At 40.2% G+C, this 26,389-nt stretch overlaps 1 protein-coding gene across 1 annotated transcript; it reads left to right on the top strand.

Annotated features, from left to right (window-relative positions):
- Positions 1-264: 264 nt before the first annotated feature.
- On the top strand, positions 265-25,321 carry BEND2 (BEN domain containing 2). Its single transcript, XM_058861684.1, has 12 exons — positions 265-1,516; positions 7,581-7,727; positions 9,343-9,503; positions 11,149-11,220; positions 11,429-11,503; positions 12,171-12,275; positions 14,221-14,734; positions 16,217-16,417; positions 17,339-17,475; positions 18,064-18,274; positions 19,395-19,598; positions 22,205-25,321. The coding sequence occupies exons 1-12, from the start codon at positions 1,504-1,506 to the stop codon at positions 22,435-22,437; spliced, it is 2,073 nt and encodes a 690-aa protein (XP_058717667.1). The 5' UTR covers positions 265-1,503; the 3' UTR covers positions 22,438-25,321.
- The last annotated feature ends 1,068 nt before the right edge of the window (positions 25,322-26,389 follow it).

Genomic DNA, 26,389 nt, shown 5'->3' with positions numbered 1-26,389 from the left:
GCATGGCTGACTACCACGCTCATCCACAAAATGGAGGCTCTGCCTTTTATACACTTGGTGTTTCATCAGCCAAATACATTTTCATAAGCATATTATGAATGGTATATTACATATTCCAACATTTTCTTTATATATCCCTGACCCTTCCCAAAGCCTGCTTTGTTGACTCTTCTTTGCCATCCATTGGTGGAGACCTTGCAAACTGACTGGAGCTGAGGTGTTGCCATGCCAAGTCCCCCCAGGGATAATCCTCCCCCATTCGGCTGCCTGGGGGAAGGGACACGTGTACACACTTTCCTTCCACGTGTCTCTGACAGCCCTGACACCCAGGGTTGTCTGGTGACAACAATACAGAGGGGAGAATAGAGGATTGAATGGAGAACAAAAAGGGGTCCAAAACCAACGTATAACAACAGAGTCACATATCAAAACAACTTTAAACATGAAAAGAACTTCTCTTAACACACAATATCCATTCCTCATTTGCGAGAGCCGATCACCACACCACCCATCTATAACAGATAACATGGTGTCAGGCCATAGGTTGGGCTGAACACTCTCAAAATTTGTCTTTTCCAATCTAATTAATTCTTTGAATCTACCCACCACTCCCGAAATATATTCTCCCAGAGATTCCTGTGCCTCCAGTGGGGAGCAGGAGAACACTCACAGGGCATCTGGGCAGGGCGTCTTCTGGACCTACTGATCCCCAGCTGTTAATCAAAAAATACGGGGCTCTGCAGGCTACCAAAACTCAAATTTGTGGGTGTGCTAGGAGAACCAGACGGGTTTGTACCCTGAAATCTGGAGCTGTGAATGGCACAGGCAACAGACTCTGCCCTCACGCCGGGCCCCAGGGAGCAGCTAGGCAGCCCCGCATTCCCCAAGGGCCCAAAATTCTCCATGAACCGGAGCTCGCTGCCCTCAGCATCGCCTCGGCTAACACTGAGTGTGGCAGAGCCAGGGAGCCCAGATAGGCGGGGTGAAAGCCCAGGCATTTTCCGTAACTCGAGAGCCGCGCCCTGCAGCGTACCTCCGGCAGGCTGCTGGTGTAAAAGCCCCGCCGACGGACTAGCTGCTCCCAGAGCGGGCCAGCTGGCTGCTGCGGCAACGACAGGGCTGCCAGGGGAGCGGACGGCCTGGCCGGATACTGAGGGACTGGGGCAGCTGGCTCGCTGGCTGCTGCGAGAGCAGACCGGCTGTTTGGCTGGCCAGCTGGCTGCTGCGGGGGCGGACCGCCTGTTTGGCTAGCTAGCCGGCTCCCTCGCTGGCGAACTACTGCGCACAAGCCGCGGCACAGCCCCCGCGCTCCCGTTTCCCGGGCGCGCCCCCGCACCCAGCGCGCAGCCGCACTGCTCCAAAACTGTTTCTTGCTCACGTCGGAGAAGCCGCTTCCGTTTCCAACGCCGCATTCCGGCCACACCTGCCCCTGCCCGAGCCTCGGCTCGCTCCGCCGCCCGGCCCGCCCGAGGAGGACCCCGCGCTCAGCCGCCCCAGCAAGCCATGTCCGAGGAGGGTAAGGCTCCCGGCCGGCCGGCTCGCTCCGCCGAGGGAGGCGAGCGGAACGCGGCGCCGCCGGGGCGCGGAAACCCTCCCTCATCGTTCGTAACAGCCCCAACGGCGCTGCCGAGCCGGCCGGGCCGCGGCCACCGCGCCCGTCGCTATTCGTCCGTTCCCGCGCGGCCGGCGCTGCCATTGGCTGCCGCTCCTGCCCGTCGCCGCCGCGTCAGCGCCGGCGGGTCTCGCGGTGAGGGGCGCGGCCGGCGCCGCTCATGGCGGGCGGGGCTGCGCCTCTTCCCCCCACAGGGCGTGCGGGCCCAGCGCGACCCCGGGGCTGTCCCCGGGACTCTCCCCGGGAACGTGTGGTCCGGCAGGACTCTCGGGGAAGTTAGAGCTCAGAAGTAGTGTGGCAACAGCTTGGTTGTTGTGGTTTCAGTGTTGGTGGTGGGGGAAGCTTGTGCTTTCCATATCCTCAAATGGCAGCTGAGTGTAGTGCCAAAATGTTGCAGGGTGTCAGCTTTGACCGGTTCCCCTAGCGCTGCAGTTACTCGGATACAAAACCTGAGTGAGAGAGAAATGAATGATACTCCTGAAGTGAGAGGCCTGACGTAATGAGTTGTCTATCAGAAGGCACAGTGCATAGCGAAACTTAAAGTGTCTTAGACTTCAGACACCTTGACTTTGGACCAAAGCAGGTCTATTTCTGGCAGAAATGTGCTTTGCCTTGCCCTTCAGAGGAGAGATGTTTATAAGAGACTCAGATTAGTTTGTGCTCATTTAAGTTGTTGCTGTCACAGACCTACCCTATAAAGAAGTTCCAGTTGTGTCTTGCTCAGATGACAGATTTCCTTGTATGATTTCATTGTTCAAGGAACTATTCTGATTAGGAAATAGCCGGTTCACTGTGCAGTTCTGCAAGTGTCAACATGAATTAAAGGGATAGGACTGAGATGCAGGAGGGTAGGAGCATAGCAATTGCGATATAACCTTTATTAAATAAATGTACACAGTGATGTGTTTGTTGGTCTTCTTTGTTCTCAATTCTTTGGTTTCCTGATTGGCTTTGTCTATACCTCAGTAATCCTAGCAAATACTAAGCCTGTACTAATCCCTGGCAATAGAAAAGATAGGCCATTAATAATATTTTTCAAGCAAAAGGTGCAGTATGAGCTCCAATCTTAATAAACACCAAAGGTCTTTGTGTGAGAATGGCTTTCCCTTGACTTTCAGTGGTTGTATCATTTCAGTGATCTAAATATGACATGTAAACGTACAGGAAGTCTGGTTTTATTATTTTGCATCTCTCCATAGTACTTGGTTTGTATGAACTTAACATTCCTTTCTGTTGTCTTAGTTTTTTTGCAAATTCTGACAACAGCATTCTAAATTAACTGTTTCAGTGTTCAGGGACTGTAGGTAAGCATTTTATCTCTGGTATTCTGATGTCTCTGATCCCTGACAACATATCTAGTGGAAGGACAAAACAATCAGAAGTATGCTAAATTCAAGAGTGTTACTTGAGGTGAATGCTATGAGTGCAACAATTTTTGTCTGAGTGCAGTATTTAAGTATCTTTGTAAAATCTGGTTTGACTTATGCAGAGCTTGCACAGCTGGTTGTTGCACCTGGGTGTGTTGAGATAATGTTTGTGGAAATACAGAGGTGTGTCTAACTAAACTCTTAGAAAATTAAATTTCTGTGAAATTCACCAGATTTCTGTGAAAAGTCTTTAGTGATTTCTTAAGAAGCCCTCCAGGAACTGTGTAGTAGAGGCTGAGATAGGATTTTGTACTAATTGGTGCTTTCATTCATCTCTCTCATCCACCTCCCTTTACCATTCTGTATTTGATGTTTATATTTGTGTTTCTGCAACAAGTAAGAGCATTCATCAGGTGATGTCTGATTCAGTACAAGTCTTTCCTTATTCCATTGGCTTATGTGATGTATTTTATTAGTAACATACTTGGGGAAAGAAAAAAATAGTCTGTCATCTTGTCTTCAGACCAGCTAATGCAGCAGATCTGGTTGTATTTCTGTGCTTGTAGATGTCATTATCATAGTATGCACAAATTTGCTTAAAACTCTCAGTTATATCTGCAGTGAGACTGAGTTAATAGGCAAATGATTGCTTAGAGTTGTGATGGGATGATACAAACTCTGAAAGGCACTGGTGTTCCTGGGTTAGGCACTGGTGTTTGTTTTTTTGTGTATGTTAGCACAAGTGTCAAGCCATAAATAGCACAGGAGCTAGTTATGATCCAGGTTAAGGCTAGCTGTCTCTCCTGTTGTGGCTTAGTTTCAACCCAGGTAAGTCCTTTATTTATTTGGGTGGGGTTGCTTTGCTTGATTTGTTTTGGTATGTGATTCATAGTTGCTAGAGTTTTTTTTGAGCTTTAATGGTTTTCCTTTCAGTTCTGCCTTTTGAAAGAGTTTGAGTTTGTTTGTTTCCTTGGTTTTAGTGTTTCTTGATGTTTAATATTAATATTGATTGTGTTAATAATATCTTTTAAATATATCGTTCTGTTGGTTACTGGAAATAAATTCTTTGTGATGATTGGCTTCACAGTGCAGCATAAAAGGCTGTAATTGAATATAGTACAGGGTTAGGCACAGAGCTGGATGGTTTTGGGTGTAAATAATTCAAGAGTAAGTGTCTTCAACCTGATGATTTTGTGCAGAAGGGAAGACAATCTCCTGAATCATTCTAAATAATGAGCTTAAACATCTTAGAAGTTAAAAAGATCACCTCCAATCTTGTTTTTTTAATATGGTCATTTCACTGGACTGCTCTGTCTATAAATGTCTTTCTGTACAATACACTTTTTTTTATGAACTTCAAACTTTTAGCATATCCTTCTTCTCTACTAAGCATTCTAACAGCCCCATTCTAAGTCATAGCCTGTATCATATAACTCAGAGTATGCACTGAGTTTGAAAAGAAAATTAGTTATGTTTTCTAATTTTAGATGACTGTTACTTAAGTTTTCAAACAGAAATTAAGAGTTCTCGTAAAGTGATAACTTGATCCAATGATTGGATAAATCAGCCTATTTAGTAAATCTTACTAATGTGTAATCCACTTCACAGTAAAAGCCATGTTTGAAATATATAAACTTGAAGTATTTCCTTAGTCACACTTTTAAAATTTATAATTTCCTTTCAAGACTTACTAGAAGCATATAAATATCTATGTAATGAAATTTTCTGTCAGTGGAGTGAGTTAATGTATATAAATTACTAACTTGGCACGAGAAATGCAGCTGCATCTTCATCCAAGTCAGAAGTAAAAAACACTTCATGGCTTCATTTTTTTCAGGAGCACAAATTAATTCATAGAATTTGGCAATTTGTGGTTTCTGCCTGAGAGTCAGGTGTTTGGTGCTATATTTGTACAGTAATATTCTCTATTCCCAGCACTTTAAGCAAGCATCAAAAATATTTAGAATTGCTTAGAGGACTAAGTTGCAGTGTATTTCAGATTATGGGTAAATAGCTAGATATTTTTCTTGTCACAAGTTTCTGAAGGTGTGAATAATATTCTATATTCTAATATTCTGTAAGTAAACTCTTGCATCCTCAACAGTCTTATATGTATTCCTCTTGCTGATGAACGTAGCCAGATCTACAGCAAAGATATTTAAGTGTGTCCACTGACTTTAGAGACCAGGCAGCTAGAATGCAGTAGGGAAAGGAGGAAGTGGTTGGTATAAAGCGATGAGTAAACAGTCTTGGAGCTGCTTTTCTTACTGTTGCAGTGTGACCAGTCATACTAATAAGCCTTCCTGGAAATAGGTGGTGTATTTTAATCTCCCAAGTTTCTTGACTGTCCATGTAAAAGTGCTGCTCTGAAGACAGAGTAATTTCCTTTCTATGTATGAAAGCAGCCACATTCAGCAATGGGTGATGGAAGTTAAAATGCATGGGGATGAGGAAGATCCTGACCATCACCTGAGAGGTTTAAATGAGAGATTGCTGCTTGTTGCTGCATTGCTTCCACATCATTGTAGAAATGTGTTGTAGGTTGGGGTTCTTTGGGTTTTTTTTTTTTAAGTTGAGGTGGTTTTCCTTTCTGTATTTTTCTGTTCGGTTTATGTTTGTTCTCCAGCTATGAGCTGCTGTAGCTTCAGGCCTTGGAAACACTTTCTGCTGAGAGTCCACTGCACTGTTGAAATTATTGTTTTGAAACTTACTTAAAGGGAGGGTGGTAGATGGTATGGAAAACTGAGCTTTGCTTTCAGTATCAACTACTTGTAGAAACTCTCGTAACTTCTGATCATACTGGCCTTCCTCTAGTCCAGATGGAGCTGCTTTGATGTTGCCATGGCTTTTCTATGTGCTGGTTGTGCAGAATTTCCCCTTTTCTATACTCCTCACTGTCTGCTGTAGATTTGAGTGATGTAGTTGCTGATCAAGTAGGGTTGTTTTGTGTGTCTTATTTGAGTGAGGCATGAAATCTGTGGCAAAAATTATCAATATACAGGTAAATTCTGTGGTTTTTAGGGTTGCATAAATAATGTACAATTTGTGTTGCTTTGTCTAGTTAGGGATAGAAAGAGGGTTGCAGGACAGCAGAGACCCAGCTGTAAGTAGGGCGTTTGTCAGACCATGCATTAATCTGGCATTCTGGTTAGGGAAATAGGCAGAGAGGAATCTCATCCCTCCTGCTTCGATGCAGATGCACTTTTACTGACTCTTTGTTAATTTTCTCACAAAGTAGGTAGAATACTAAAAGATTGTCAAAAAAATTTTTGCCTGTGGGGCAGTTAAATAATTCAGCACATGCTAATAACTCATGTTAGCCTGCAATGAACTTCAGTCAGTGAATGTCACTGAAGTGTTTTGCTAAAAGCTGCACTTAAATTAAGTTTATGAGTAAGCCTGTTGTTTACTTCTATACAAGATACAATTTTCTGATTAAAATTGGCTGAGAACTGTTCTCTTGTTGGCAGCCTAAGCAGCATATCCTAGAGTGCGTCCTCAGCTAAACTCCTTTGTACAGGTCAGCTCTGCCCCAGGTAGCTTTTTGGTTTTGTTTACACCTATAAAGCAAGCTCTTGACTGTGTGGCAGTTGATGGGTGTTTCTGAGTAGACCATCATTTTCTTAATCTGATGACAACCAAATCCAAACTATGCTGTATTATGTCTTTTGAATAAGAAGGGAGTATTGGCCAGAGGGAAAACTGAATGACCTGTGGAATTCAACGTCATTCTTACCTTTTGGTCTCTTTAAGAAATTGGAAGAGAACAGGATTTGCAGTGAATTGATTATGAGAGAGTAGAGACTCAGACCCATTCCACTCATACAGTTCTGATTCACTCCTGTAGCTCAGTCCATCCTGTGCACTCAACTGGGCAAGAGACCCTGTGGAAAGTATAGCTGGTATGCATAGTTAGAGTGTCGTGCATGTGTGCTGGCTGAGTTTTATTTCCTAACTTGATAAGGTTCCTTCCATTAATTTGTTTCATCAAAAATAAATTCCACTCCCTCCCCGACCACTGGATCTAGCAAAAATAACTATAATACAGTTATTTTGAAAACATTTTACACTTGATGTAGTGTGCTAATTGGAGAAAATCTGGTACTAGAGATTTGCCATTTAATGTTTCTGCATTGGGAGCCAGTTGATCTGAATACCAAGTACACAGTTAGGATTTGTAGACTGAATTGTTTCAAGTGTATTAAGCAAGTCTTAATTATGGAAGTAAAATTTCAAGATCAGATTTATAAACTTTTTTCATACACTTGAATATGTAAAGAGTGGAGTTTGTAAAAGTGCTTGTTACTGGCTTATAAGTGTTTCTGTTGAAGCTGGACACTTTAGGGAGAACTGGGTACTGAATAATTTCAGAAATCCCACAAACTCTAAGCAATAGTAAGCTGCTTCCATTCTAGTGTGTGCTAAAACCTCAGTGTCTGTGTTAAAAAGTGACTTTGCAATTAGATGCTGAAGCAAAGCTGAATTTATAATAGGCTGTGGTACAATTGAGGTAATACTAGGTGTGATTCAGGCACTGCAGTTGTCACCTGATAGGCAGAACAGCCTGCATATACCTGTTTCCTTTCTGCATCTGCTAATAGATTATGTGTGTGTGAAGGCTGAGGAAGAGGATGAAGCAGTGATTATGGGCCATGGAGACAATGGGCTATCCACACAAAGCTTCATGCCAGTGCAACAGAACTCTGAAGCAAACAGTGCTGTTCACCACATGAGTCAACTTGCCTATGGTAATTCCTGCTCATTTTTATTGTGATCTGATAGTTTTAATAGCACATGTTTTGTGCTTTTGGATTCAGTGCTTTTTATATTACCCATATCTTTAAAACACATTTTATTAGAAAGCTACTTTATAGAAATTGCTTGGCAGTGCCTTTAAAGAGAAGTGCCTTTTAGTTATTACTTTCAAGGTCCTTATAAATGGTGAGCCTGCTAAAATATTACATTATAAAAAGTATACCTAGGAATTAATTAGGAAGCAGTTTGGAAAATAAATGCATTGAAATAACCTAGCCTAAAAAATTAGGTTTTTAGATAATCTATCCACTGTAACTTAGTACTGGAGATGCTGATGTGTAATGATAGCAAGATGGTTGTTTAAGCTGATAAACTGTTAGAGGTAAGTAGCCACTGTGATTGTCTCTAATTAACTGTATTTATTTTAACATGCAAGATCAAAGTCTCTCAAGAAATCTTAGCCGGTGCTTCACTGGCCCAGACAAAAATTCTTCACATCTATTACGAGCATTTATTAAGTCCTGTAGCAGTATTATCAAGTCAGTGAGGAAAATTACTGTAACTAAGTGAAGGTACATTCTAGATTGGGGGGCTTTTGTGTTTTTTAAATTTAGCCAGTTAACTCTGTGGGGTATCCCATCAGTGTTTGTCTTCACAGACATGAGTTACATCTGTTTTCTAGTGTTGTTGGGTGCTTCTGAGAACCTTTAGTCATTTTGGACTTCTAATTGACAGTAGAGTGTTCTGTAGTTTTCCGTATGTTTATGTCTAAAAACAAATTTGGGAGTGGAGGATGGTTTGGATGACTTACTTGGGGTTTTGTCTCCATTTCTGAAAGTAAACAAACAAACAGCCCCACCTAAATTAATATTTCTGCCCAAGAAGCTGTCATAAACAGTTACAGGACATAAGTGATTATTTCGTTATTAACAAATTAATCATGGTGAGAGCAGTTGTTTATTAAAAGGTAAAATACGGTTTTCTTAACTTTGGGTGTATTATCATTAGGTATTGTCTGGTTAAAATCAAGTATAAAGAGACATATGAGTGAAACACACCACAGGTTTATCTCAAATGTAACTGCTGAACTTTGTACTGAAATTCTCTGTGATTGGTTTTATTCAACCCCTATCTTAGACCAGTATCTTGTAGAGCAGTGCCTTTCCCTCAGATGTCACTCTGTCTGTCCAAACAAGTTTCTTCTACTTTTGTCTTGTATCTTCTTGTCTACTATAAGAAGCTGTCAGAGCAAGCTCAATACCATGCAAATAGAGATCTAGGTCTTTATTTTTCCCTGCATGCTGCAGAACACCTTTTATTTTAATTTTTTCTTAGCCATTTATTCTTACAAAGTCAGTATTACTTTTACTGGTGCTTTTTTTTTTATATCATTATGTTTGAAAAAAACAATGTTAAATTGAATTTATCATTTCTGATCTAAATTAATTGGATAAATAACTGATAATACCTTGGTAAACGAATTTCAAATACTCAAGCAGTCTGAAAGTTAAAAAAAAAAAGGGCGACTGTGCCTGTTTTTACTGTAGTGAAACATTTAATGCAGTGGGAAACTTTGTGATATGCTTTGTTATATCTTCACTTTTCCAGGAAGCGAAGGCTTGCCAGTGCTTAGTGATCAAACGTCCTCACCAATGAGCCATTCTGCAATGATGCAGAGAGGAAATGGTCACAGCCCTGTAAAAACGGATTTTGTGTTTTTGCGTAATAAAAGAAAACGACTTTCTCCTGCTGTAGTGGAACACAATGTGGTACGTTTCACCAAACAATAGCCCTTCGTTTTGAGACCAGTTTCAGTGTTACATGGAATATCATTTTTTCTTTCACTGTTGTGTGCTGATTTGATGACATCCCACTGAAGATGGGTAGGGATATCTATGCATGGATGCTTTTGGCAAGTCTTCAGCCTCCTACTCTGCAGTCTGTCCGTACATCCAGGGTTGCCCCATGCCAGATGCAGAATCCAGCACTGTCCTTGTTAAACTTCATACTGTTGGTGATTGCCCAGCCTCTGATTTGTTCAGACCTCTGTGTGGGGCCTCTCCACCTTCAAGGCAGTCAAGAGCTCCTCCCAACTTAGTGTCATTAGAAAATTCAGTCTCCCTTCCAGTCCTGTGTCCATGTCATTTATGAAGATGTTGAGAAGCACAGGGCCCAGGATGGAGCCCTGCAGAACCCCAGGAGGTACGGGTCCCCAGTCTGATGTCACTCCAGTCACTGTAACCCTTTGTGCCTGGCTTATGAGCCAGTTACTCATGATGTATTTATCCAGCTGTGTGCTGGACATTTTGTCCAGAGGATCCTGTGAGAGACAGTATCAAAAGCTTTACTGAAATCCAAACAGATTGAATCAACTGACTTCCAAACTGACTTGCATCAACTTGATCAGCTAGGTGGGTCATCTTGTAAAAAAAGAAAATTAACTTTGACAGGGAGGACTTTACCCTTCTGAAGCCGTGCTGACTGTGACTCATGACTTGGTTGTCCTTCAGGTGTTTTTCAATAACCCCCAGAATAATCTTCACAATTTTACCAGTCACTGAATTCTGCCTGTTGTAAACAAAACAGAAGCATCACCTACTCCCCCCTCCACATCAGCCTTCCTTTCTAAAGTAAAACCTGATCAGTAAAAAAAATAAAATTTAAAGGAAAACACCACTGGCAGACACATTAAATCTGTGGTGTGTGGTGGATGGGATTGGCATCCATCCAGTAATAGGAAAATGTCAGGATTGTCCAGGTGGTGGCACCATTCTTCCTGGTTAAAAGCAGTGAGAAAATTGCCTCATTTAGAAATTTTTTACAGCTTGTGCTTTCAGTTATAGCCACTGAAGTCTCATAATTTGGACTCAGAGGTCTTTTCCAATCTAAGTGATTCTGTGATTGCATAAGCTTGGTTGTATAGTACATACAGTTAGATGAGGAAGTTGTGCCTTAGAATAAACAAATCAAAATGCACGTTATATTTTTTTTATATATATATATATATCTTCTGCTCCTGTACCATGGTAAAATTACTTGAAGAAACCAGAGGTCTGAGACTCTGTTATAGCAAACTCAGGGTCAGGCTGGTAAGGAATTTGTCTGACTGTGAAAGTAGAGTAGGTAGGGAGTCAGGCAGGGCACCTGACTTTGCACCACCCACTGCAGAGAGGCTTCAGTCCCAGCAGTTGCAGTCTCTGGGTCACCACCAGAGCGTCTCCTGAGTGGTCAGACAGGAAAGTTTCCTCAACACACCAGTACATAAATAAGATGACTGTGCTAAGTCTTGATTTCTTGGGCCCTCTTGTAGCCAAGGGAGGGAATTACAGCTACAACCAAAAGTGTCCAGGTTGGATTCCTAGGAGAATTCTTTAACTTTTCAAAACATTAAATGTTAATTATGTTATTTCCCAGATAAGAACCAGGGAAGAAGAATATGAAGATAGTGACAGTGTTGTTTATGAGTATGAACCAGACTATGAATGTGTAAGTGAATTTTCTTTTCTTTGACTTTGAAAAGCTGCTTTGGGGATGCATGTTTTGGGGTAGGGTGAAGTAACATGAGAGATTGAAGTGGGGATTTAGTTGCTTAATGTGATATCCTAAGTCCTTGTATATTATGCTATATATGCTAGTGCTTGTACCTTATGGTTTTTTTTCTTTTTTATATTTGATTATTATTTTAATTAAAAAGGAGAGCATTTTATCTGAAGCTTCTTATACTGGATATCAGCAGAATCCGCTTATGGAGGTCCTCAGTTATTGCCAGGTATTTTTTTTTTCTTTTATATCTGAAATGGTGTTTAAGAAATTTTAGTTAAACTTCAGGAAGACTTGTATTATAAACTTGACAACCTGTTGTGATCCTTCCCAATTGTTTGCTTGTTAATTGCCCACATAACTACAATATTTTAAAAGTAAAACTAATCTTCATATTCTCTGAACTTTTCACGAGAATAACTTTTAAATATTAAGCTTTAATACAAAATGTAAAGTTTAATTATTGGGAGGAGCTTCACAGTAATGGAAAATATATGGCATTGATACACACCCAGCTATTGAAAGTACATGTTGCTTGACAAAGGTGTGCCAAAAATCCTGCTAGTGTTGGTTTTGTGAGTTCTTTCCTTTTGATTTCTGAAGTAACTGGCAAAATTGAAAATAACTGCACTAAAAATTAAAAGCATCTCATACTAATTCAGGTGAGCACTTGTGTGACTGGAGTCATTCAGGCCATGCTTAATGAAAGTCAGTTTCTAAGTGGTTTGTAGCCAAGTGTTAATGTCTTGTAAGTCTCCTTAAGCATTCAGCAGTGCTGTGGAAGAAAGTTGGCTAAGTTTTAGTGTGGGAGTTTTAATTGGAGTTTCTTGGTTTCTTCAGGTTGAGGTTGGGTTCTTGTGAAACACTACTGTTTTCAGTCTTGTATTTGTTGACAGGCCATGTATGATGCCATTCAAAAGTTGGATAAGAAATTTGACCTCCTTCATCGTAAGGTCTCAGAAATGCAGCATACTCGTATAAAGCCACTGTTGCTCAAACCTGTGAGTATTAAAGACCTAAGACATTTATTTTTGGTTTAATTCTCTCATTTCCTGTGATGCTTATTTTAAAAGTCCCAATCCTTTCACTAAGATTAAAAAGAGTAGCAAAATGGTAGACTTAGAATCTATTTCAATTCAATTACTTGAGATTCCTGATGATGTGCCAGCTTCAGTTTCCTGTGTTATTGACTTGTGGCCACAGATTGGCAGTGACCCCCATCTAATTCAGGATGCTGTGATAGATGCTGTAAAATTCTATTTTTATTGACATGAACAGAAGTGAATTATGTAGGTGCATCTTAAACTTTAGTGTATTGCTGTTTCATCTTTGCAACATGTGATGTGTTGTCTCATTGGTTTCTGCAGTTAGAAGAGAGTTTAAGCATCAGTCAGGTTGGTTCAATTGGCTTACTGAACTTTAGATCTCAACAGTATGTTGTCATATCCATTACAGTATAAAATTTATTTTTTTTAAACTTTTTTGATGTTTGTTATGGAGTACACAGTATTCATTTTGTTCCTAAATGGTCAATCTACTGTTAACTAAGGAGACACAATTTTAGTACTTCTAACAATGATCTTTAAAAGGAAAGCATAACAGATGATTTTTGAAAAAGGTCGTAAAATCCATCATGACTTTTTTGTCATCAACACTACAAAGCTTTTAATGTGGCAGAGATGATTCTGCTGTCAGGAGATGTCAAGACAGCAGTAAGGCCATTTACTTTAAGGGTGGATGGAGCTGGATGTCTCACACTTGTCAGTTATCAGTAAGTTACTAGGTTTTATTTGGTATGTATTTTTATTGTCATCTCCAAGCTTGTGGTGTCCACACATCCAAAAACATTAGTTTCAGGGAATAAACTTGTCACCTACAAATGAACCATGTAAGACCTCTGTGCTCTTACCCTTCTCTCTGAGCTGCTTTAATGTTTGGATTTTTGGGTTAAAAGTGACCTGCACTGCTTTTTTGCTTTTGCTTTTGCTTTCTGAAGGGCATTATTCCTATAAAGATTAAGATGCAACCTGCCAGCTATTTTCTTGAGTTCTGCCATTTAAAACCATCGGAAATGCTGATTGTTTTTCTTTATACTACCACACTTATGAAAAGCTAATGGAATGGTTGGAGAAAAGGTACTTATTTTTATTAGATGAATTCCAAAAGCTGGAGAAACTGACAGACTTTCAAATACATAAGACTTCTTTAAGGTCATAGAATTTTTTTAAGGTTACAAGGGTGAAATATAATGAGATGTCTCTAAACAAACACACAAAACCACCAAAATTAAACACAATAAGAAAAACAAATCCACATGTGTCATCTACATTTGGTGGCTCCTGCTCAGTGACTTGTTTTTTGAACTAGAATGCTTGCTGCATGATTTTTAATAAAAGTAATTGAAGTGATGGAAAACATAGCCCATCTCTCAGTTTGTCCATCTCAGTCTCTTCAGAATCTTAATTGTAGATGAGATCTGAATGTTTGATGTTTTCAGCTAACAAGTAAAGAAGGAAGAGAAAGTGTTTGGGTTTTTTTCTTGTTTGAAGTGAAGTAGCATGGCACTGGACACGTTCCTTAAAAATTCATCAGCCAATGACTTAATCAATGACTGAAAATTTCTAAATTTTATTTTACCTATTTACTTTTTTATAGAGGTCTAGAAAGTAATTTTGCCACCACCCCACATGGTAAAAATCTGAGAAGCATTGAAGCTGACCAGATAAACTCTTAGTGTTGCAAATACAAATAAGAACAGAAGATAGTACAGGGAAAGCTAAAACATGGTTGCTCTAAGTTAATGACAGAGACTACCTCAAGGAAGAGTATGCTGCCAATAGCATAATTACTAAAATCTAGTTTTCCTGGTTTGCTAAAAAAAAACCTCCAAGATTATCAGCTATGTCAAATTTAACCTTTTAATTGTTTTCTGAATCATGTTTGCAGAAACCAGTTGGATTTACATACAGAAGCTCCAGTCATTTGCCTTCAGGAAAAATACGAGTACAAAAACACATGGAAAGGGATTTAAGTCTTCGTGTTTCTTCATCAGGCCAGGGAAGGCCTAGCCCACTTGTAAAGGTGGCTTTACAGAATGGCCACATTCAGGTCAATTCCGAAGTAAATCACGCCCCACAGAGTTTTCAGCTTCAATCTCAGCAGCCTGTTGGAAGGCAGAGCCCACCACTCCCCACTATAGTTTCTACACATTCATTGCATTCATCATACACTGCAACTAATGGGATGCCTGACCTTTCACCACAATCAAATCTTGCTCCCAGTATTGTGGAAAGTACTGTCAACGTTGCATCTTCACCCGTGGCATCACCATCGAGACCAGCACCGTCTGAGCCCAGTCAGGAAAACAGTGCTGTGGAGTTGAACTGCAAAAATGCATCTGAGGATGTGAATATTAGTGAGGAGCTACCATCTTCTTCAGTCTTCATCAATCCTAGCTTTGGTGAGTTTCTTTGTGATAAATACTCAGAAACAAAGGCTAAAAAAATGGCTGGTACTACCACAAGCCTTTGATTTACAGTAGGTGCTTTGGGTTCTTTTAACTCTAGGCTTTTTCTCTCTTAATGTAACCTTTTTTATTCTGTGTGTAATTCACAAGTAATATGTGCATGCTATCCATGTGTTGAAGAACCAAAAGAGATTGTCACTAAAGCTAAGTGAGGCATATGCCTGTATGCATGTTTTAAGAAAGCAACTTGCCTCATCTATGTGAAGGAAATACCTGTTTTCATCTTGTACGGGATTTTATCCTTGAAACATCCTTTCTATACTCAAATCCTCCAGTGTTTGGTTTTTTTCAAAATATTTCATTCCAAAGAAAAACAAGAATTCTATATATAGATCATTGCATTATAATAAAGATACACATATAAAATAGCACCATTAAAAACTAATGCCTTTCTAACGTGTAAATGCCCTGAGTTGTGTGTAAGGCCGAGCTATGACTTACGTGCTTTTGGCCTAAGAAATACATTTGTACAGCTGAAGAGCTGCATTAATAGTAGGCAAAATATTCAGATATCTATCTAAAAATTTGTAAGTTTATTGTTTTATGTTTATGATTTAGCAGTCCTGTGTATGGATATGCCAGTCTTTGTGAGTCAGTGTCTTGAAAACATACCTGGTATCTGTACATATGTCAAATAGTACAGAGTGAATATTGTAGACCATTGGGTGTCTAATGTGGGGGTTGATCAGACCATAAGCGTCAACTTAAAACCATGGGAGTCCGGTCTGTAAACCTTCACTAAAATTAGGGTGATCAGAATTCTACCAGTGTTGCCCCCTGGGAATCAGTATGTAAATAGTTTTATCTTTATAAGGTCTGGTACTGGAAAGTTCTCTGTTCCCCTTTTTTTTACTGGTTTAAAATTACTGCAGTAATTCAAATATTCCTAACCCTTGTTCCTCATTGGACCCTCACCCTCAGATTCTGCCTCCAACCTACCCTTTGTACACTTTGTATCCACCCTGGCCCTGGTTTTTGGAGTATCTCCATACCACTGTTTGGATTATCTTGTTTGTTGTTTTTACCATTTATTAAAGGTATTTTTGTTCAAGGTTTCTCCATTGAGCGCATCCTTTCATTCTATCACCACATCACTCTTGACAGATGCAGTCCTGAGGTGGCAGCAGGCCGAGCTATCACAGGAGCAGGCTGGGCTGCCACAGTCTAATGCATTTTCTTGAGTGTTTTGTTTTCAGTTAGTTATGCTGGTTGTTAATGTGAATCAAAAAGATATTTCTGTTACCATTCCAATTTAAGTTGCTTTTGTAAGAGCAAAGATAAGTAGTAATAAATAGTGGAATTAACTGTTATAAAGAACATACTCTGAGAGTCAAGAGTTTGAAAAAATGTTCTGTTTTTAACAACTCACTTGGGATTTTAAATTTTTCTGCTTTGAATGTTTTCATTTTACAAAAGAGTTTGTTGGTGATCCAGCAAGAAATGTAAAAGTTCTTGGAAACCACTTGGTGAAGGCTCGGCAAAAGACTAAACCCAAGTATGCAGCACGCCACTTGGTTCGTGTCTTGTTCCCCAAGAAAACTTTATTGTGCAGCATTATGGGAGCAAGTGCACGAGGGCGTAGGACACTGGATCCAAACAAAATTGCTGCAATAAGAGGTATGTTACCTTTCAAAATGCACAGATTTGCTTCTTACATACTTAACAAAGTTTTGAACTTAAAAGGAGTCCTTTTCTGTATGTTTCTGGCTAATCACTGTCTGGCAACTGGTAAGCAGATAAATGCCATAGTGGATGTGCTCCATTCTATAGTATCTTTTTGTTTTCAAAGTCCTGCTTTGTAATTCTCAATGTTCATTTTTCTTCAATTTGAATAAAACTATTCAAATTTCTTCTAGTTTTATTTGCATCTTGTTCGTCAGTCATGCTTGCTCTCTCTAAATCTTTAATTGCAGTTTATTTTGTGTTTGTGTGTGCCATGGATTTTGTCAGGTGGTTTTTTTGTTTGGTTGATTTGGGTTAGTTTGTGGCCATGATATACTTGAGACAAACATTAACTGGTGTTTTTGAAATACTCTTATGTTCAGTTCTCTTGAGTGAGAAGTGGTGAAGGTGGAAGGGACTTTTTTTAATAAATGTTAAGTTGTTTACACAGATCCCATGGCACATATGTGTTAAAGGGTTAAAATTGTGTGAGAGATTTATATAAGCCATGGGAAATAGTTGCAGCAACAATATTAGCCTGTCTCTGTTCTTTTGTGGGGGATGGTGGTGGTGTTGGTTTTGGGGTTTTTTTAAAAGTTGGTATGGTAAATCACACATTTCCCCTAATTCTACCAAGAAATGTTTAATATAATAGGAGCATTATTCACAACATCTCAAGAAGTATCACAGAACATCTTGAATTCATAGTGCTGGTTATTTTCAAAATGTAAGTTTACTATATTTATCTGAAGCTTGTAAATGGAGAGCAGTAAACATGAAGCATTAGTAAGCTTTCTCTCTCTTTCTTAGTTAAGGTACTGCTAAATACTGGGCTTTGTCATGAAGCTTCAAACATTTTCTGTATTTTATATGCAGAGTTTCTTGCAACTAACTTTCCAACCTATGATTTGAGTGAGCATGGAAAAGACTGGAAAACCTGTATCACAAATGTCAATTCTATGATCCGCTGTTTGCGCTCTGAAACCAAAGCAAAGGCAACAAGTTCTCCTAAGGTGATGATTTATTATGTACTAAGTTTGCACTTTTTTCTCAGATTAATTATTTGACCTCCTCATGGTACAAGTGCTGTATTGGAAATTCCTTGGATTATGCTCCTGTGTTGCTCAGCACAGGCATGCTGACTGCAGCACTGGTTCCAGGTGGGGAATACTGGAATATGCCATTTTCTGCTCTGCTTCTTCCCACTCCTGTGTCCAGAGTTCAGTTACGCATAGGATACTAAAAGGAAAGCACTGCAAATGTTGTCCAGAAGTAGTGTCAAATCTGATTGAGAATTTAAACAAGTCTGTTTTAAAAAACCTGTTTTGGCAGGCTTTTTTTTTTTTTCAGATGTATTCAGCCATGCATTTACATTTTATATTTACTAAAACACCTCCAACTACATTTACTTCAAAAATGCTCTGTGCACATATTTGAATAATTATTAACTTTTCCACCTGTGGTTTTCATGATAGAAATTCAGGAGTAATTATATTGCAAAGATTTGAAATCTAGATTAATCTAAATGTGAAGTAAACTGGAACACTGAAAAATTGGTAGGCTTCTCTCAGTGCATGTACTAACCTCATTAAATGTTTCAGGAGACAACTGGGGAGAAAGAAGTGTCTGATGCTCCTGATACATCTCATTGTTTAGATTTAAATTATAATGAAGATAATGGAGAAAATTCTCAAAACTCTCAGAAAATGACTGGCTCCACAACTGACATATTGCAGAATTCAGGATTGGATACTTTTCCAGAAGCTTTCCAAACATCTTCAGTCAGGAAACAACAGTCTTTGGAACCTATGGGTAAATGAATAAATTTTTGTTTTCTGCAATTGCTTGTTACATTTTAAATGGTCAGTGAGAGGCAAAAGATGATACTGTAAGTATAATTGCATAGTAAAGGGATTTTCTGAACTGTGTGAGTCTTCTTTTTCTCCTAAGGCAGTCATTTGATGTATACATAGTAAGTCTTTTTGGGAATGAACAAGAGCATTATATCTGGCTAACAAAAATATAAGTTTGCATCTACCAGTGTCCCATAATGCGTATCCGCTGTGACATTGGGAACAGTTACTCTGTTCAGTTGCCCTGGCTTTTTTCTTTTATTTGATAGATATTCTGCCTTAAAAAAAGTAAGCTAGCCCAGAATATCTCTTGAATCATATTGCAATTTCAGAAGAAAAAGCACACCTTTCTGCAAAACTGACTCTTTAGGACAATAAAAATCTTAAAGCAGCCTTTATATTTTCATTTTTTTTAATGGAACTGTTCAACATACAAATGCATTTGGAACAAAATCCATGTTCAGCATGTGATGCTTAGAGACCCTCAAAGAAAATGAGCTGAGATTAGTTGCCCTTGGAAGTAATTTAATGAATTTGGATCATTTTGGGGCTGTATCAGATCTGTTCCTGCACCCAAGGTTTGTTAGTCAGATCCCACAGACCTCTTTATGTACTAAAAATTTTGCATTTTTTCTTATTAATGTTTGCAGTGAAGTCAGGTAGAAGTAGTTAAAAAATATTCACTCTTTTTCTGTTTCCACTTACAGGATCTAGGCACCACTGAAATTGCAAACTTTTATTTACTTATGTACTTGTAAAACCATCATCTTTTCACATGAGATGAAACAAGTTAGAAAGCGATAATTATTAATGCAGGATGCATTGCTGAAGAGACATCAGAAGTACTGCTCATGACTGTAAACCAAGCAGGGTGTTCTGGCTGCTTGGCCATGTGTCTGCAATATGTTTCATGTTAGCAGTAGCTGCAGTGTTACAGTTTTGCTCAGTCTTTCTAAGCAAGTAGAGTAGTTTTTGGGCGAACACTTTTGAGTCAGCTGTGATTTAATACAGCCACTTTGAAGCATGGTCAGTGTTGGATGAGTAAAATATCTCTCTTCCCTCCATGACATTTTTTCTAGAACATCTTGGGAGCCCATGTCACAATGTCCAGTTGCCTTTCTCAGTCATTTACGTCGCTAAGGGGAAGGCGCGGCCAGAGTTGTCAGCTCGCTACCTAATTCGTCATATGTTCCCTGAGCACGTGCTGGTCAGAAGCAACGTGTATGGTAGTCTTGATCGTGGCATGAGCCCCCTGGATTCCAATAAAATCAATGCTCTCAGAGGTAAGTAAGAAAATCTCTGTTAAATCATAATGTGGGGAAACTAATAAGACTATTAACTTCATAGCCTATGAACAAAGCATAGAGCTTCAGAAATTAGTCTGTGAAACTATTCTTACAGGCATTTCTGCAAGTAGAGGAACAAATTGAGAGGAAGTAGATAAAGTTATATTTTTGTAGCTCAAGAAATTCTCCAGATCATGAACCTGGTTTGTATGGGAAAACTCAATTGTCTTGACATTGGCTTGAAAGGGCAATGCAGTGGGAGATGGAAGCAGTCCCTGAGGATTCTGGAGGACATCAGAGATAATTTCTTAATACAGAGGCTGTGTAGATGAAGCAGAGAGCTGAGATGTCATGCACAACAGGTTATGGTTCCCTTCACAAAACAGGTTGTTGTGTGGTAATTACTGGTGGCATTGCCTGTAGAGATGATGAAATCAAGGGCCCTGAGGTCCTGAATACAGTTAGAAGAGTGTGAGTATAGGCTCTGTAGCTTGGGAGAGCACACTTCGACATACTTGGGGAAAGTCATAGATGGGAGCTTGTGAGAGACAGCTCTGAATAGGAAAGAAGCTCAGGAACGTTGACATCTTTAAGAATAGCCTTCTGCAAGCACACAAGAATCCATCTTGACACTAAGGAGAGCTGAGAGAGTTGTGGGGTGACAGGTTGGGCTAAGCAGGGAAATCATAACTGAGCTCTGGAGCAAAAAAGCCATATTTAGAGACTGCAAACAAGGGAAGCTTATGAAGTGGAATTCAGCAACTATTGTGTTATAACCCATCAGGTAGCTGAACACCACCCAGGTGCTTGCTCACCTTCTTCCTCCCTGTCCTTTTCACCTGCCTCACCCACTGGGATGGGGGAGAGAAGTGAGGAAGAAGGACTGCATCTGAGGGAACAGTATTCATGCTAAATAAAATGGAGCTGTGATTCACCCTCTGGGGTGATGTCTGGGCATAGCTTGAGGGACAGAGCATGCCAGAAACCATTCCCAGTATGGCAAGCACTAGCCTGGGAAACTTTGACACTTAAATGTCTCCACTTTTATATATATATATATATATAAACATATATAGACATATAGACATGTTTTTTTCTTGACATTTTGAGCTTTAAAAACATTCATAAGGTCTAATAAGTGTGTCTTAGGACTGCAAAAACACCATATAGGCCACAGAGCAGATTAGAGAGAAATCCTGTGTGCTGTGGTTGCAGCCAGACTTTGTCACTTGGCTCTGGAGCCAGAGGACAGTCCTTGCCCCTTTTTCTTTTAACACAGCCTGACTGGATGGCAGCACCAGCTCCCTGAATGTTACCCTGCAGAGCCAGAAAGGGCCCTGCATAGCCTACTCTAATCCCCAAAATTGGTCAGTTTTGGTGAAAGAAAAGACACAACTTCAGAGGCCGTTTTGTGGACCATGTACAGAGACCAGGCTCTGTAGACTTTGTAGGAATTCCAATTCTGTGCTGTTCCACTGAGGTCAAGTATTCTTGAATTTAATTCTGAAAATGGATGTAAAGAGAGCCTGGCTGCTGCTTCAGCCAACAGCTACGGTATCCTTTGTCAACATAGTTTATAACAGGAGCATCCTGAGGCACACTTACTCTCCCTTTCATTTCTCCTCCTGGAGCAGAGTGAACTGCAAGAGCACAAGTTTTTATCTCACTTACTCTCTTCCTTCAGACCAAAGTTTTTCTGACAAAATGGGTTTCCAGGTTTGTAACTACAAGTTAAAATATTTACTGTAAGTAATGATACTATATTAGATTTTTACTTGCTGGCATGTGGAAGAACAAAGCTGACACAATACCTAGTTATACCTTTCTTTCTACTATGAAGGTAAATCTAGATGTTAATCAGAGAAGGAGAAGGAATATTGCCTTGATTTGAAATTACAGATGAGAATTTATTATTGGTGTTTATTTAAATCTTTTACAGGGTTGCTTAGAGAAAACATGTAATTCAGCTTAGATGAAGAGGACAATCACTCCTCAATAACTTAAAAAACTGATTTTAATTTTGCTTTTAAACTACTCATTTTACTCCTGAAAAGGGAGAAAGGTACCATAGTCCTACCCTTTTTATGTCATTGCTACCAAACTCAGCTGTTTATTTACTGATCTTATTTGCAGTACAGTAAGGAATGAGCTCTCACAATTTTTCTGTCACTGTTGTTACTGTACATATGTGTTATGCTGAATTGCTGTGATTAATTTTAGTGAACACAGTTATCAGAGATCCTCTGAAGGAGAGCTTGGTCCTGGCTAGTACCGGTCATTCTGAAATGGAGCCCAAGATTTCTCTTTGCTAGCTGACCATATTAGAAGCTGAAGTTGCTCTGCACTTCAAAGGATCAAAACCACACACGTCACATTTTCTTTTCATGATTTGTTTCAATGCTTAGACCTTTTTTCACCCACTTTCAAATATAACTGGAAGGGGGAAAGCAGTATCTGCCCTGCTTTGCTTTTCAAGGCTTGTAATATGCCTAGCTATCCTGGTTTGGTAGCATGCACTTGTTTTAGCTTAATTACATCCAGAAAGAGTATATAGCTTGCATAAATAATTGATAACTCACGATTACATACTTGTTTATTTTTAGACTTCCTTCAAGAGAATTTTCCATCCTTTGATCTAAATGAGAGTGGATTTGATTGGAAGGCATGCGTGGCTGCCATAAACAGCACAATCCGCAGTCTCAGGCACGAGCTTAAAAAGGCTACGTCTGGAATCCGCCGGAGAGCCTCGGCAGTGCCACCCCTGAGTGCAGAGTCCCCCAGAGGATCCCACTTCCGTAAAGCCAGTGGAAAGCAACACTCTCATATGTCAGACTGAAGCTCTCTAGCATCTGTCTAAAATCTTAATTTAGTGGGTTTGTATGAATTTCATGTTGAAGCCTGTAATACTGAGCTGTCCTATTCAACTGAGTTGTCAGCAGCACTAAATAGCATCACTTCATGAGACCAGAGTTTGCAGAAGGCTTGGGAGCCCTAACTCTTTGCATAAATAGCATTTGTGCTCCTCAGAAATTATTTTCACTGTTCCCTGCAGCATTTGCAATGTGCTCTCTCCTAAAAGCATCTTCTTATCATGAGTCATTGAATCTGAAGGATTAATCTGATTAGAAAAGATGCACTGTGCATCAGTTCAGCAGAAGCAGATGGAAAAGAGGAGAAGAAAGAGTGGTCCTCCTTGGAGGATGAATCATAACCAGCTAAATTATCTCATTATGTGTGAGGAATGAAATTTGCTTTGACAGTTGGATATCTTCAGCAAAAATATCAGAAAGGAAAAAATATTTTTACTTGCATTATTTAACTTGTTGTATCTGGACTTGATGATCTTCAAGGTCTTTTCTAACCTTAATGATTGTATGATTTCTCACATTTTTGCCTCCTATATCGGTGTTTTTTGTAGGGTAAGAGGCAGACAACAATATCAGTACAGCTGGTAATACTGCGTTGCTCTGATTTAGCTCTACAAAAAGGACAAAAGAAATCCAAAACAGTCCAATGGTTGGTTCTGTTTTTCTTAATGAAATTTAAGGAAAATACTTCAGGATCCTGAACTCCACCATGTCTTACTGAACAACAGTACTTTGAAGTACTGAAGCTAAGGCTTCACATTTTCAGCAAATCCCTTGTTGTAGGTGGTCTGAGGTCCAGAAAAGCACCTGTCAATAATAAATGTTCACGCCCTTGCCTTTCCTTTCTGTCCACACAAGACTAAGATTTATTAGTGCACTAAGTTATAAATCAAACAAACTAATTTTAACAAACTAACTTTGAAAATCATTTGGATGTTGAACTTCTAAAATAAAAAATAATTACCATATATATTCAATTTCACATCTTAGTTTAATTTGTAAGTTAGAATTCAGCAACAGTAACTATACAGAAGTTAATGGGGTTTTTTTGTTGGTGAGGTTCTTTGTTATTTGGAGCTTTTTTGTTTGTTTTCAAAAAAGGAAGTAGTCAATAGAATGATAAAATATGCTGATTTGTAAGGGACATATCAGGATCATCAAGTCCAACTCCTGACAGTGCATAGGATCATCTCCAAAAATATGTGCCTGAGACCATTGTCCAAATACTTCTTGAACTCTGTCAGGCTTGGTGCTGTGACCACTTCCCTAGGAACCTGTGCTAGTGTCTGACCACCCTCTGGGTGAAGAACCTATCCTGATAATAGTTTCCAACCTAAACCTCCCCTGCCACAGCTTCAGGCCTTCATTCCCTCAGGTCCTGTCACTGGTCACAAGAGTGAAGAGACCCTGCCCCTCTTCTTTCCCTTCTGAGGATGTTGATGACCACAATGAGGTTTCCCCTCAGTCTCCTCCAGGCAGACAAAAACCAAGTGCTCTCAGCTGCTTCTCATACAGCTTCCCCTCCAGACCCTTCACCATCCTCATGGCCCTCCTCTGGATACCCTCTAATAGCTGAATGTCTTTCTTATATTGTGGTGCCTAAAACTGCCCCTGGCACTTGAGGTGAGGCCACCCCAGTGCAGAGCAGAGCAGGACAATCTCCTCCGTTACTTGGCTGGTGGTGCTGGGCCTGATGCAGCCCAGGATAGGGCTGACCCTTCTGGCTGACAGGGCACTTCTGGCTGACATTCAACTTGACATCAACCAGGACCCCCAGGACCCTTTCCATAGCTGCTTTCCAGCTTCTCATACCCCAGCTTATACACACAGCTAGGGTTGCCCTGCTCCAGGTGCAGAATCCAGCACTTGTCCTTGTTGAACTCCATACAGTTGGTATAAGCCTTTCTGTTCCGTGTTTTTCAGCATCAGTCACACAGTCCTCCTGGAGTCTGTACTGGCTGACTGCTGTGTGAACTTGCCCTGCCACTTGTGTTGGGTCTGAGTGCAGTCTCAGAGGTCCAGTTTCTTCCCAGAAGAAAGCTTCCTTCTTGGAAGACTGGCATAGGGAGTGGATTTTACCTCTGAGAGTTGTGGAAACTGTGGCTTCCAAAATAACACCAGTAGATAGCAGAATTAGATTTAACTAAATCTGTCCTCTCCAAGGCAAAGGTTTCATAGTTCATTTGTTAGCAATAGGATAAAACAGTGAATTTACTCATTCTCGCTTCAACTTCTGTTCATAACAGACAGACAGTCTTTATTATACAGGGTATAGGACCGGCTTTTTAATTGCAACTTAGGATATGCAATGGCCTTATCAATTATGAGATCAGTTGGTAATTTAAGTTCCTCCTGCCACCTCCTTGCAGAAGTCCTCTGCAGGATTCAAGAAACTGACTGAATTTCTGAACTTTTCTTGGTAGAAATGTACTGCAAATTTGGTTGTTCTGGTGTACTATTAACAAATTCTTCTGTTACTTTCTATACAGTACTTGTTGTAAAGGGCAAGAACTTTGTTGTGTATAGGTATTACTAGTTCCAAAGTTCAGAAAAAGCCAAAAATGCTTGTATTTTTTTCAGTAGTTTTATGATTTTTTTTCACTGCCCTTCACATATTTTAAGGGTAGAAGGATATATTTATTGAATGATGTCTGGCACTGAAATCTGTTAAGTGTGGTGCATACCTGTAGCTTCCATCTTGAAAAGAAACCTGGATAATTGAAGTAGAATTAGTTTTCTTGTTTCTGTTTCAAATGTATAAAATTTCGCTAACTTTTATAAAGTACAATTAAAGTATTTTGCTGTTAGGAATAAAGTATTTTACAAATAAAATAGCACATAGCTCTTTGACTACATATGTGTATCTTAAGTATTTCTTGCGCCATGAATCTACAGTTGAAGTACAGTTTCATCTGAAAAGAGCCTTCTGATGTCCTTTGAAGAACCAGGGCTTTGAGAGATCTTCAGTTTGAGTTGAGATGATTTTGAAATTTAGACTGCCTTAACTGTAAACCAAAGCAAACTCTTCTGGACTTCTCGGTTACAGCTGTGTGCAAGTCATCCAAAATAGAGCTTTCCACAAAAGGGTAGGAGTTGAGTAAAATTTATAAGAAAGTCTTTTAAAGTGATGTATTAGTAGAGGAGGCTTTGTTCATGCAGTGGAATCAGTTTCTGGGTTAGTCCTTATTCAAGGCATAAAACAGGGCTGGCAGGAGGCCCTGAGGACTCAGTGCCAGGTGCTGTGGATCCCTGGATGCGACCTAAGGAATGAACAATCGTTTGCTGTGCTTTGTGTCAGGGAGCAGCTGGGGCTGGGGCTGGGTACCTGCAGCACAGGCAGCCTGTGCCCCCTGCAGCAGTGTGGGCTGCTCCCTGCCCAGCGGGGGCCACTGCCAGGGCCACAGGGGCGAGTCAGGCACAGAGCCTGGTCAGCAGCACCACGGGTGTGAGCGTTGTGCAGGAGCCGGCGCTGGGCAGGACTGGGGACACGGCTGTCAGGGGGACACTCGGCTCCCCCTGCCCTGTGAGGGGCTGCAGGGGATGGGGCTGGCAGGGCAGAACAGCCCTGCAGGGGTGAGGGCCTGGGCCCAGGCACAGGGGTGGCCAAGAGGGACAGGACCAGGCTGCCATGGGCACCTGGGGAATCTTGGTGTGCCCTGCAGGCTCTGATCAGAACTTTCACTGGTTTCACAGCATGGATGTAAACAGCCCTTCTTAGAGCTGTGTTCAGCTTTTATAGCCAGAACTCATTCCTTAGAACAGTATCAATACTTGCCATTTTCTTCAAGTGTTTATTCGGATACTCATAGGATTTTAGAATAGGCTGCAGAAAGAGCTAAATATTTACGCAGTTATTTGTATTTTTGTATAGATATGGCAATATGATAATTTTGTAGGTCTCTTGCATAATTACCATTTTCT

This window comes from Poecile atricapillus, chromosome 1, assembly GCF_030490865.1.
Source record: "Poecile atricapillus isolate bPoeAtr1 chromosome 1, bPoeAtr1.hap1, whole genome shotgun sequence".
Taxonomy (NCBI): domain Eukaryota; kingdom Metazoa; phylum Chordata; class Aves; order Passeriformes; family Paridae; genus Poecile; species Poecile atricapillus.
This window is presented reverse-complemented; position numbering and strand designations above follow the sequence as displayed.